The following is a 14,060-nucleotide window of genomic DNA, read 5'->3' on the forward strand; positions in this document are numbered from 1 at the left end:
TTTAGTGCTGAGTGACTAAACTCTTGGAGTGTTTGAAAGAATGTTATATCTAATACATATCTTAAATGGATTTGGAGCTACATTTGTTTAAAAGCCACAGAAATATGCAACATTGTCCTAAATTTAACAAAATTGATGTTTAATTCAATTCCAGGCACATGATTTATTTCAGGTATATAAATTATTGGATTAAAGGGTTATCTTCAAAGGTTGCGGCAGCTTTTAGACTGAACATAGAATGACTGCTTTCTGTCACTAATAGGTTTTCAAAGTGAATAATTACAAAGATGAGGATCGATGTCTTGGCTGATGCTGGGTGATCTTGTTGTATTTAATGTAATAATTGTAAAAAGTAGAATCTGTGGAGTTCTATAATGTAGGTCGTTTTAAAGAAATTGTTTATTAAAATCAAAATTATAAATGAAGGTTAAGTACATTGTTTCTCAGTGAACATTTATTACCTGAAGGTTTTGGACACGGTGTTTTCATAGTGTAGTGGAGACTTTATAAAACTCACTGGTGGTTTTGCTGCTGTTTCTCCAGGAGAGCGTAGCTGAGAACAGGATCCTGCCTCTCGCAGCAGTTGGCATACACTTATCCCAAGCGATGAAAGCTGGCTACCCAGTCGATATGGAGCGAGCAGGCCTGACTCCAGAGGTTCAGAAGATTATTACTGATGTTATCCGAAACCCTCCCATCAACTCAGGTGATAACCGCCACCCTAGTCTGCAGCCTTAATGACTTGAGCCATTGAACCCGGATGAAGTAAACAAGCAACCCGCCAGTAGTTTTCATGTTAACATCAACCCTTTATGCTACTGTGAAAACTGTACTTTTGTAAGGATTTTTATTGTTCTAGAAAAACAATCTTTCCTCCCATTATTACTCGGGAAAGTCTGAGTCTGAGAAATTCTTGTTTTTCTTTCCAGCATCAGATGGCGACTCACACGCCCGTTCAGAAACAGTGCGCTCGCGACCTTTACCAGTTTCTACCTCAGCACTTGGGGCAAAAGCCCAGTTTTTTCCTATAGTCATTCGCCAAAATGTACTGACTCCTAGTTTTTCCCCAAATCTTTCTGATTCTTTGTTTTCGGTTTCACTTAAGTAGCCTTTTTTTTTTTAAATCCTCCCTCGAGGATATTTTTTCCATTGCTTTTCAGAGAGTGTGAGGGGTGGGGAGAAAGAGAGAATCATCGACTGGTTGCCTCGTGCATGAGCCCTGACCAGGGCCGGGGGTCCAGTCTGCAGCTGAGGTACGTACGTGCCCTTGGCCGGAATTGAACCTGGGACCCTGCAGTCTGCAGTCGGACGCTCTAACCAGAGAGCCAGACTGCCAGGGCAGTAGCCTTTCTAATCATCGCTGTGACCTTGAAGGGAGGGACCAAGTTCTCTAGGCCCTTATAGAAGGGTTTCCTGTGTCACTTTGCTACAGAACCTCAACTGTGCTCACTTTGCTTACCCTGCATACATTTTTAAATGTGCCTATTTTTAAATTATGGTCCATTTTTTTTTACAGAAGTAAAGATGAGGTGCACTAGACGATTTCCCCTCCTAAATGTATCAATATAAACTGGCATGTTAATAACTCAATAAATCTGATAAGTTTACTCAGATTGTTAGACAGAGCAGTGGTCATACCAAAAGGCTTATCTCCAAAGCTGCAATGCAGATTTTTTTATTATCTCAAATTCTTTCCCACTTGGGAATAACTATATGATTTCCTCCAAACATTTGGAAATGAGAGGAATAAGATCATTTTTTAAAAGCACAATCAATACCAAGTTGATCAGAACAAAGATATGCAAGTCGCCTTAAAAGGCAGTGTTAATTCTAGGCTTGAGCAGGACTTGACTGAAGGTCTAAGAAAGAACACCTCCATCCCTTCCTTTGATCCACTGTGGAAGCACAGGAAGAGGAGAGACACAGGCAAGTTTTGGCAGTAGTCATCTGAGTAAATTCCAGGGAACTAAAGTTTTTCCCTTTACTGTACCATGCTAAAGTTGTACTGCCAGCTGTTTAGAAGAAAGAAATATGCAATTTCTAATCCTGGTCAATGAGACTTCAAATATATTAAGGGCCTATCAAAAAGTTATGTCAAATTTTATTCGATGAACTATCTTAACAACAAATTTTGTTTCTCTGTCACTTGGCATCGTTTGATCTTTCATGTAGATCTGCCTACAGGGAAAATATACACTAGCTGTGCTAATCTGCGTACTTATCTATGTGATAATTGTGAATTCATAATTGTAAATTAATAAATTGGCATTTTGTGAACTGGGTTAATTTGGATCTATTAAGGTTAAATTAGGTTTGTAATTCTGAAAGTGTGAGGGCCAGATTTGGGGCTGTGATAAAATATTCAAGGTAATTTAGCTGTGAAACATCTTATGAGCAATCTGACCAGCTCTCCTGGTCACATTCCAATCTTTCTAATTTTAGCAGCCATTTTACTAGAAATAAGACAGAGGAAGGAAAACAGTAGTCACTTTGTAGGGTTAGAATTGTGATTATATAATACCCCTCTCCAGTGTAAAGTGAAATAGTCAAAGGTTATTTTTTTCACACACACATACACACACATATGGTCTCTCAGAACTCAAGAGAAATGTGTGTCTCATAAGTTGTTGGATGGTAGGCAGTATTCTCTGGAAGGGGCAGTTTTTCCTATTGACAGTCAAGTTTGCTATCATTTAGCTGCTTTCCTTAAACGCTGAAGACTGTTGGATGGTGTTAGCCTAGTCAGTAAGAGCAAAAACAGCTAATCTGTTCTGGCAAGAGCAAAAACAGCTACTCTGTTTTGGCTCTTCCATTTCAGAGCTTTGTTACCTTGGGCAAATTACCCACTCTCCCTAAGCCTCAGTTTCCTCCTTTCTAAAACGGGGAGGGGTAATATGTCTTTGTTACAGAATTGTGAGAAATAATTAGATACTGCAGAGAGTGCTCTGGTGCTTGGTAAGTAGTTTGCCACCTGGATACACGGGTTTCCATCTGTGGATTCAACCAACTGCAGATTGAAAATACTGGAAAAAAAATTCTAGAAAGTTGATGCCTAAACAATACAGTATACTAACTATTTACATAGTATTTGCATTGCATTAGGCATTACAAGTAATCTAGAGACGATTTAAAGTATATGGGAGGTTGTGTGTAGGTTATATGCAAATTCTATGCCATTCTGTATAAGGGACTTGAGCGTGGGGTCCTGGAACCAATCCTCAGCCCATACCAGGAACAGCTAACTCTTTTATAAATGGTGGTGGTGGCAGTGATGGTGAACATGGTGATGACTGAAGAAGAAGATGGTAAGACATGATGGCTTCTTAAATATACCCTCTATGATTGCTTTAATACTCTATTCTTTTAGAAGCTAATGAAGAAAATATGAAGTTAGTAAATAAATACAGCAGAAGGGAAGTTTCAAAACTGTATATTTTACAAATAACTTCAATAATTCAGGCAGGTTATAATTATTTTTTTTTCAGGTATTGAATTCTTGGGCAAATATTCTTTAATGACATAAAATGGATGTTCTAATTTCACTTCATTATGGGCCAAGTATCGACAACATCTAGTTTATTTGGTAATGGAGAAGATTCGAGGGGCTGCAAATTTGCTTTCTAAATCACATAGTTATAAAGTTATAGAATTTTTGATTTGGAAAGGAAATTGGAAATCATTATATTTTCATTTTCCTACTCCCACCCTGTTTCAGAGAGAGCAATCTGAACCCTAGAGAGTTGCAAATTGTTTCAAATCCATGTCAAGGGTAATGACAGAGCAAGTTTTCCTTTTTACTATACCATGTCAAAGTTGTACTACCGACTATTGAAAGGAAAGAAATATGCAGCTTCTAATCCTGATGGAGCATTGGGGTTTATAAACCTCTAATTGATGAGTAAAATAAATGTACCTAATTATATTCAATTTACTGTCCTTATATATCTAGTATCTTTAAATATTTTCTACTATATGTAGTATCTTCTACATTCTGAATTTAGAAATTTTAGTTTCTTATGTTACAACTTTTTAAATTGAGAAATATTAAAATCAGGCAGAATATATAAACATGAAAAATTCTCTACTTATAATTGCACAGCCTGGTTCAACAAATATCAGGGAGATGAGAAAAACACTTGTAATCATCAGTGACTAAAACATTAGTCTTTACTACTGTATACTTATTGCAAATAAATTTTCATTCAGAGATAAATATTAAATTGAAATTCCAAAGAACAATGTAGGATCCTTTTAAACACCTGTTTCATCTTTCTGTCAATATACTGTCTATAGGTTGTACATAAAATATGAAAAAGTATATTGTAGTTTACTGACAGAGCCAAAATTGAGGAAGTTATGATTGCAAAAACCATGAGCTCTAAATTTTACTTCTTTTGATTGTACATTTATAGCCTGTAAGACATCATTTGTTGATAAGGAATTTTACTTTTGAATTTGCTTTTTTCCTTGATAAGAACTATTTGTTCTTTCATTGCAGAAATGTGTTATAAATTATATTAAGAAATGAGGATATATATAGTATACTAATGATTCAGAGATGTTATTTTTATCTTTACCTGTAGTTATGTTTTCTAACTCAGTGTTTTAATGAACAAGTTTGATTGGCATTTAAATTTCACACAATCCTGAATTGAGAGTTTTCTATATTTTATTATGGCATAAACTTATACCTAAAAATAGAGTGTTTGAATTGGTAAATTATGTCTAATTTGCTAAGTAGATTTTGACCTTGTAAATTAATATTTAAAGGAATTCTGTACCTTTTTATTTTTATAGTTTATCATATTTATATAATTTTAAGCTTCTTTTATGGAGTTGAGATTCTAACAATGCTTAATAATGAAGTAAGCAAGACATTTAATGAGGTGCCTGGATATTATTTTGAATAATTTCATTCTCCCATTCTTTGTGTGCATGTGCCTGGAAAATTAGGGATGGCTTCCAAAGGACCTGCCACAAAAGTAGGGGTAATATGATCTCTTTTAAAGCAATGAAGGAGTACAGCCAGTTTTTATTATTTCATTATTCAGCACTTACCTGCATGGAAAGTTAGGGCAGAGTAATATGCATCTTTAAAGCTAGATGCCACTTATTTGCATATGTATATTATAGGGTGACTTTTATTTGCATATGTGTATTATAGGATGACTTTAAGGTAAAAATATAGAAAGTACTTATGTATAAATAAATATATGAATTTTCTAATTATATCTTGAAGTTATAATTATGGTATAACAACTGTATATTTATTAAATCACTAATAGTGGTTTAATACCAAAGGCAAATGTATATATGTCATAATTTTATGAAAAGAAGACATTCTAATTTTAGAAATAAATTGTTTCAAATGGAATAAAATATCTTATTTTTTCTTTTCAAAATAATTAATTTAGTCAGTGATGCTATGGTAGGACAAGATTGTATGGCTGTATCCCAAAAAACTGGTTTCTAAATTTTACATTTACAATATGATGAAACTAGGATGTATAGTTAGTTCATCCAATATTTAAATATCCACAGAAAAAAAATGAATTTAGTACAATGTAGTGTATTCGTTGGCTAGAGTATGGGAAAATTTGAATGGTTTTTCTAGAGCAGCACTATCCAGAAAGGAAGATAATGTGAACCACATATACAATTTTAAATTTTCTGCTATCTACATTTAAGAAGTAAAAGTAAACAGATGTGATGAATTTAATCATATAATTTAACCCAATGTATTAAAAATGCTGTCATTTCAACATTTAACGAACACAAAAATTGTTAATGAGACTTTTTTGTACTAAGGCTCTGAAATCAGGTATGTAGTTTATATTCACAGCGTTTCTCAATTCTGATGCTAAATTGATGAAGTGGTAAAAGTGGCAGAATTTCAGTGGCATTAGCGTGGTGTAATGACCAAGGGACAGATAAAATTTTAGTTTGGTTGATAGATATGATAATCACATTGCTGATTTTTTTACATTTAGAGGTAATCTTATCTCTTCAAGGTTTAGATTATCATCAGTTTTACATTTTAAAACTTCAAAGTTAGAAACAATATATGCCAAATAATTAGATAGCCCACTGTCCTAACATCTATTAGCTGTGTTATCTTCTCTTCCTCTTTATTTATTTATTTTAATCTGCAGTTTTATTTGGGAAGCCCTGGAGTAGCAAGATAAGAACTTTGGAAGGAAGGAGAATGTAAACCTGAAAACTAGTAATTTAAGTTTATATTACTATTAATTTATATTACTCTTTTCAGAATGTCATTTAAAAATACTTGGTTTCTTTTTTTTTTTAATCTTCACCCAAGGCTATATTTTCATTGATTTGAGAGAGAGAGACATCAGAGTGAGAGAGAAACATGGATTGTTTGCCTCCCTAATGTAGCCTGACCAGGGATTGGACTGGAAACCTGAGTGTGTGTCCTGACTGGGAATCGAGCCCACAAACTTTTGGTGTACGGGATGATGCTCCAACCCACCGAGCCACCCAGCCAGGGCTAGAAATACTTGGTTTCTGATTGTCAATGTGAATTGGGTGTCAGAAATGCTGGATACCAGTTTTGTAAACCACATGAAGATGAGTGAATAGGTTCTCAACTGCTTAGTTTTACCATATTCTGGAGAATTGCAGATGAATGTGATGTTGGGAGGAAGTACTCGAAGCATGAAGAGTGCTTTGTGGGTCGTGGTTACACAATTTGTAAAGGTGAAGAGACTGACACAGTCCAAATCAACTCTGTTAAATTACAAAAATTAAAAATTCCTTGATTCTGAAAATAAGATATATCTCTGCCAGGAAACTCGTTTAGTTACTAATAGGCATTTACAGTAATTCAAGTGTTTTGTTATGCTACAGTATCCATCGAAAGGATCCTTTTATTGGCATCTTATTTATATAGGCATGATTAGCTTCTATTTTAAGAATAAATTATGTTCAAAAGATTAACTTATAATTGATATTTGGGATTTGAAGTGTACATAAGTCTTTTAGAAACAATTTTGGGAATAGTGGCCTCGATTCTCAGTGTGAAATATAGTTTATGCAGTGTTGATGGCACTGACCTGATTTTGGATCTTGTAGTTAAAGGGTGTAGGTGGTACAGGAGCAAGAGACACATTTGAACCCATTTCCATTCTGTAGGACTAGCGGCATTTTAAAGAGGAACACCTTCGGCCACCTTCCTCCTTTTTTTCTCCAAAATATTTTACCATTTCTAGCTCATAGGTTTTCTCAAATGTTCTCTGTAATTTATTTTTAAATCTTATTTTTTCATCCTTTACAGAGTTGAATAAAATTAAACTCATTAGAATGTTTGTTCCTGAAAACATTGACACGTACCTTATCCATATGGCAATTGAGATCCTGGAAAAAGATTGTGACAACAGACTGTCATGCCAACCTTCATGTGATTCCAACAAAAAGAGATGTTTCCCCAACTCCGAAGCGAGCTGTTCAAGTTCTAAGAGAAGCAAGGGAGAAGTAGGCCCGGATACCAAGGTGTTAATTATATGTAGAATTTTCATAAAATGCCAGTTTGTTCAATTTGCATATTCTAACACTTTGAATGCTATATTTTTTAAACTGTCATACATTCTGATGGAAGGTTACTTTTTGTGTGCTATATTTCTGATGCTTTTCATCACTCTGAGCTGAGAAAAGTGACTTTTTAAATGACAAAAGGTGAATATAGTCTTTTTAGCTTATTGTGTGGAATGTTAGTGTAATTTTTTCCTCTACCTCATGTTATATAGCCTGGAAATTATCTTTCTTTTATAGGTGTAATTAAGGATATGACAGTTCATGTGATTAGTGACAATAAGAACAGATTCCCTTATAAATGCCTCCCCGGCTGGTTAGTGTTTCATTCTCTCATTCATCATGCTCTGTTGCTGTTACAGGGTCTCAGGTACAGGATAATTGTAGCTCATGGTCCTGAGCATATCTCAGTGCACTTTTGCATAATCAGAGAAAGACCATGAGTTAATATTATTTTAGATGACATGTTTTATTAAAACCAGTGCTTTGAAAATTATTTCTCTGTGTCTGGTGTGAGAAAAATGATATTCTTTGACAATGTGACTCTATTAAGTGATTGTATAAATTTGAAAATTTGGCCTTTAATATCTTCCAGATCTAAAATGACATAACTCCATGATAAGTGTTTGTGAAAACTACTAATTAACTAAAAAATTATTTTAGTTCCTAGTTGATAAACTCAGCATGGTTGTAGGCGTTTGCTAATATTTATATTGGAGAATTAGGAACTCCATTTCAGTTCTTTCTGATGTAATCTTTATAGGCTTTCCAACAGTTAAACTCCTTATAGTTTCAGTTTCCTGAGGATACCTTTTAACTTTCTTTCGTTGTAAATGTAGATGATGAGATGATGAATTTTTGTTCTATCTAGTTCTATCTGTCTTAGTGCTGGGATTCAGAGGAATTAACAAACTATACTGCTGCTCTCCCATCTTCCCAGAATCCTCTTCTCCTGTATCACTTTATTCCTTCTTATTTTTCTTGACTTCCTGAGAGAGAGAATTTCCTGCCCTGCCACTGAGTTTCAGTATAAATTAAAATATACAATATTATTTACAAACTATTTTAAGATACTCAGAAAAATGCTTTATGGGTAATATTATTGCAATCATTGTTAAAATTCAATACTTCAGAATAATAATTTTCTTTTTAAATTAAATTTATTGGGGTGACATTGGTTAATAAAGTTATATAGGTTTTAAGTGTACAATTCTATAATATATCATCTGTATATTGTATTGTATGTTCACCATCCCAAGTCACACCTCCTTCCATCACCATGTGTTTGACCCCTTTCCCCGGTGTTACATCCTTCCATCCCCATTTCCCTCAGAACCACCGTACTGCTATCTGTGTCTGTGATGTTTTGTTTTTGTTTTTCTTGTTTGTTCATTTGCTGCTCTTAGTTTAAATCCCCCATGTAAGTGAAATAATATGGTTCTTGACTTTTTCCATCTGACTTATTTCACTTAGTGTGATATTCTTAAGATCCATCCGTGTTGTTGCAAATGATGGTATTTCAATAAGAATTTTCTTAAGCTTTGCTTTTTTAGGCATAGTGTTGTCCTAAGAAAATAGTACATGCTGTAACTATTTTGTGTGCCTTAAAAATATTAAAGATTGATGCAAAACATCTTGTGATTTTTCACTGAAGGTTAAGAGTCACAGAAATTCACTAACTTCTTGGAGTCAACCATCCAGTAATCCAGAAGTAGAAGATTTATTTACAGATTCTCACTTACAGGTAAAATTGATTTAGTCAAATAGTTTTTGTGACAAATACATCAGGCTTGAACACTAATCTGTTTATATATATCTTCGTGTTAGATGAAATTAAATACGAATATAACATACACTCTATTTGCTTACATATACATGTGCACATATAATCAGCAAATGAGTTAATGTTTTGTATCCTCAACTTAATGATGATAGTTTGTTAGTAGAATTTAGAGTATCAAAAAGATGTAAATATCACCTTAAAATGTTACTATTATTGCTGGGGATTTTAGTCTACTGATGGAGGAAGTCCTCTCGGACAGGCATTGTTCCTGTTCAGTGACCTAGACTTCATAATTAAAGTCTCCCCAGGTACTTATTGTTGAGACTCAAAAGACACTCAATATAAATAAGTTTTCCTCCCCCTTTCTCAATGAAATAAGATCATTATTATAATTACAGGCAAAATGCTAAGATCACATTCTATAGAAATGTTACATAAGATAAAAGATGTTAAAGGATATTAGCTACCAGTTAAAGAGTGTAATGAGTAAATCAGAATGTGTTTTGATATTTTGCATATAATCTCATTTAATTCTCCAAATAATCTAGTCATGTTATGTACTGTTATTTTCTGTGTGAAGAAATTGAGGCTTAAATAACATTCATAAGGTCATACACTTAGCAAGTGACTGACTCCATTAGAACTTAAACCTACTTCTGTCTGGTTTCAAAGTCCCTGCTTATTTCATGGTATTTGGCTGCAACAAGACTTAGGGTTTCTTCCTCTGCTCTTACCGTTTAGATTTCACACTATTTAGGTTTCGTTATAATCTTACCCCTAATGCACTCAGGGTCCAGCTCTAATTGTAAGCACCTGTAGCTGTCTGTGTCTGCAAGGGGTGTTGATATTGAGGTCTTTAGGGAAGAATACATATTTGGGGCCCAATTTTATGTCCATCCAGATGCCTTTTATCTGTGCTACTTTATATCCCTAATATTTATTATTTCTAAGGCAAACATTGTAGTAAATCTAATAATCTCCTCTCCTGGTCATCTCTTCCCTGTGAGGAGACAAATACTCTGGAGGAAAGGTGATATCTTAACCAGGTTTTTTTAGCTTTTGCTGAAGTATGAGTAGCCCTACGCTGGATTTCTTTAATCTAGATGGAACAGCGAACAGTCTTTACCTTTTTAACTTTTATTATTCATTTTATTTTTCATCCTCACCCAAAGCTATTACCTTTATTGATTTTTAGAGAGAAAGGGAGAGGGAGAGGGTAACATTGATGTGAGAGAGAAGCACTGATCAGTTGCCTCCTGCATGTGACCCACCTGGGGATCAAACCTGCCACCTGGGTATGTGCCCTGACCAGGAATTGAACCCACGACCTCCCAGTGTAGGGACAGCGCTCAACCAACTGAGCCACACCCGCCAAGACACTTTCTACCTTTTTTTAATATAAGGTTTTAGAGTTTTCTGCCAAGGATCTTTTACTCCCCTCCATCCTTAAATATTTAAAAACCATTTTTAAACATAGAAAACATAATAAAATAGCAAGCAGTTAATGAAGAATATATAGATACAGTGTTCATTTTTGAAGTGGAATAAATTATACTTCTATGCCTTAGGCTAACAGACATTAAAACTTAGATGAGGCCACCTTATCATAAAGCCCTTCATATAGTTCCAATAACTAAGCTAACTGTCAGGTTCCAAGGAGTACCAACAGTAGGGTGATTTCTCTGTCATGTTAGTTTGAAGACCAGATCCTCCAAGACAACACAAATTAATACCATTTTAGGCTTATGAAACACCTATTAAAACTTTTATTTTTTTCATGTGCAGATTATTTAGTATACAATCACTGCCTTTGGTTCTTAAAACATTTTTTTTCAGGGACTTTTAGGGTCCTGAGGCTTCATTTGGTGCACGGGCCCCTAAAATTGTGCAAAGTATTGTGCATGGGTACATTTGTCTTTTTTTCTTGGAAGTGGATCTCCAGTTCTTAGCAGAGTCTCGAGTCTATGAAATGAAAAACAATTTTTAAAATTTATTCAGCAAATTTATTTGCATATCTGCTGTGTCTCAATAACTCTGCAAGGTACTGATATGACTGAGCCACTCTTCTAGTCTGCCTACCATTATAGATATAGAAGTTATATGCTTTTTCAGATGCCTGATATAACTCTGTGTGTGTGTGTGTGTGTGTGTGTGTGTGTGTGTGTGTGTCTGTGGACATGCCCAGGCAGATATCTTCCTCAGAGCATTAAGTTCACCATTTTGGTTATCCCAAAGCACATACACCATGGGACATAGACCTGAAATAAGTGAGTGTCTACACTGGAGTGTCTAAGAATACACAACAGGATGGCAAGTAAATTGCCTAAATTTTAGGCCCTAAAGCAGTGATACAGTGAATTTGTATCTCTTTTATTTATTTACTTTTTGATCCAGAAATAAATTTTATAGATCTCACTATTTTGTTTTATTTGGCAAGGGAAGGGTGGTAGTTGTATATTCAGTAATCTATGTTAGTTTTGTTTCTGACACCCATTTTCAACAGTACAAATATTTCCTTTTCTGTTTCTTCCCTATAGACTTCATCCGCAACCTCGAGGAGAAAATTGCCGGTTTGGTTTGCTGAAGGAAATGATACCTTAGCTGATACCAGCAAGAAATCAATGGCCAAAACAAAAAAGAAGGGTCTTTTTAGTTAAAATGGCAGCTGCCAGAAAAATTATGTTTGTCTTGCTGTACCATAAGAGAGGTGCTATATTTTATTTCTGAAAAGAGTGGGAGTAATATTTGAGTTAAAAATTACTCTAATCACTAATCAGCTGGCATCTTAAAACAGCCTTGTGCAGTTCCCATCAAGCTGAGTCTTCTGAGGGAGTACGTTATAGAATGCTGACTCTTTAAGATTGCTTTAAGAAACTTGTATTGCCCTGTTTTCTAACCTCCATTTCAACAATATATTTGGAAAATGTACTGTGTGGTAATACGGTACAGATAACAGAGTGGTAGGTGAGCAGTGATGATGTGTATGTGATGTAAAACATTGCTATATTACCCAGATTCTGTCTTGTACATGAAGAAAACAGTGATTTTACACATTGTCTTTACTATCTTTAAACAATGCTTGTACACGTTGTTAAATGGTATTAGTGAACCAGAGCCGTGAAAATGAAACATTTTGGTTCCATGTAAATAGGAAAAAAGACAACAAAGGAGACCATTTGCACTAGAAAATTGTATTTTCTACACTATTTCTATTATTTTTTAAATAATAAACTTTAAAAATGTTATTCATACTGACTTTTCTAATGAGATGGGCAGTGTTAATTTTTTTACATTATATAATGATTTTTATCAACATTTAGAAGATTTGCATAACTCAATGAACCAATATTTTCCAGATGATTAATACATGATCTTATAAAATCACGCATGGGTAAATGATCCATTTAGAGTTCACAATGGACCAAAGGATTTTAACACAGCAGAGTATGAAAAAATTCATTGGTATAGTTTCAGATTACACACTGGATGTAGTTTCAAAGAATAATGTCTTCAATTATCTGGAAATATTTTTAAAATACTCCTCCCTTATTATTTTTATTGTTTGAGTTTTATACAGTTTAAAGCGTCTAGCAAGAAGCCATCAGTTTCTTTTAAAAAATTTTTACTAAATTTATTGGGGCGACACTGGTCAGTAACATTACATAGGTTTCAAATATACAATTCTATAATTCATCATCTGTACATTGCATTGCATTGTGTGTGATATAAAACTGAAAGCAACAAATGAACAAGAAAGACTTTCTTTTGTTCCTTTGGCTCCTTTCCTTGCTGGGAGTAACTAAAGGAACATTTTCTTCACTGGTTCAACACCACCCTCTACTGGTCAGTTTTGGTAATTTCAGGTTATATGGTGCACAGGGAAATGAGACCATTGGTTTCTGGTTTTGGTTTTAGGTATGTGGCTAATGCATCAGGATTTGAAGGGAGAGAGGTATTTACTCTGGGCCAGTTTCTGTGGACCACAGAGAAGCTGGAATCTGTTCATTTATTTATAGAGCAGCAGGAATTTAAATCTAAGCCTGTTCTCTAGTTCCTAAGTGCTGGGCATAATAGGATTTACTTCTCTGTTGTCAACTGGGAATCTTCCTTTGAAAAAATTCCTTTGACCTGATTTGAGAACATTCTGTGGCTCCCTACAGTTCAGAAAGGAGCTTCTTAAACTTTTTTTTCTTTCCACCTACCCTACCCCCACAACATAGAGAACTCAATCCACAGTCTCATAGATGGCATGAGAGCAATGCTTGGTCTTCATTTAACAAATCTCATGATTATATGTAGTGTCCAAACCTGCATTTGAAGCGTCTTGAAGGTAGAATTGAATTCCTGTAGAGAGCACCTTTGAAGCCTATGCTAAGTATCTTACTGCTTACCACCCTGGATGGGACCTACCTTCAGGCCACCATCCCCACCTGTGATAACTGTAGTCCCAGGATAACCATGTGTTGTGCGCTGAATTGTGCCCCCCTCCTCCTGCAAGTACATATGTTGAAGTCCTAACCCCCACTGCCTCAGAATCTGTTTTCGGATATAGGGCTTTTAAAGGGGAAATTAAAGTGGGCCCTAATTCAACATAACTGGTGTCCTAATTAGAAGAGGAGATTAGGACACATGCATGCAGAAGAAAGACCAGGAGAAGACACGGAGAAGACGGCCATCTACAAGTCAAGGAGAGAGGCCTCAGAAGACTCCAAACCTTCTGACACTTCGA

At 34.9% G+C, this 14,060-nt stretch overlaps 1 protein-coding gene across 4 annotated transcripts in view; it reads left to right on the plus strand.

Moving 5' to 3' along the window:
• The window catches only part of WRN (WRN RecQ like helicase), a 97,970-nt gene extending 85,384 nt beyond the window's left edge, over positions 1–12,586 (plus strand). For all 4 annotated transcript variants that reach the window (XM_081128246.1, XM_081128247.1, XM_081128248.1 and 1 more), the window contains 4 exons: positions 544–706; positions 7,295–7,509; positions 9,203–9,292; positions 11,869–12,586. In XM_081128246.1, coding sequence (XP_080984372.1) covers positions 544–706; positions 7,295–7,509; positions 9,203–9,292; positions 11,869–11,988 — 588 coding nt within the window. In that variant the 3' untranslated portion in view covers positions 11,989–12,586. The remainder of the gene's footprint in view (positions 1–543; positions 707–7,294; positions 7,510–9,202; positions 9,293–11,868) is intronic.
• The last annotated feature ends 1,474 nt before the right edge of the window (positions 12,587–14,060 follow it).

Source organism: Miniopterus schreibersii (assembly GCF_964146895.1).
Source record: "Miniopterus schreibersii genome assembly, chromosome: 2".
In the NCBI taxonomy this organism is placed as follows: Eukaryota; Metazoa; Chordata; class Mammalia; order Chiroptera; family Miniopteridae; genus Miniopterus; species Miniopterus schreibersii.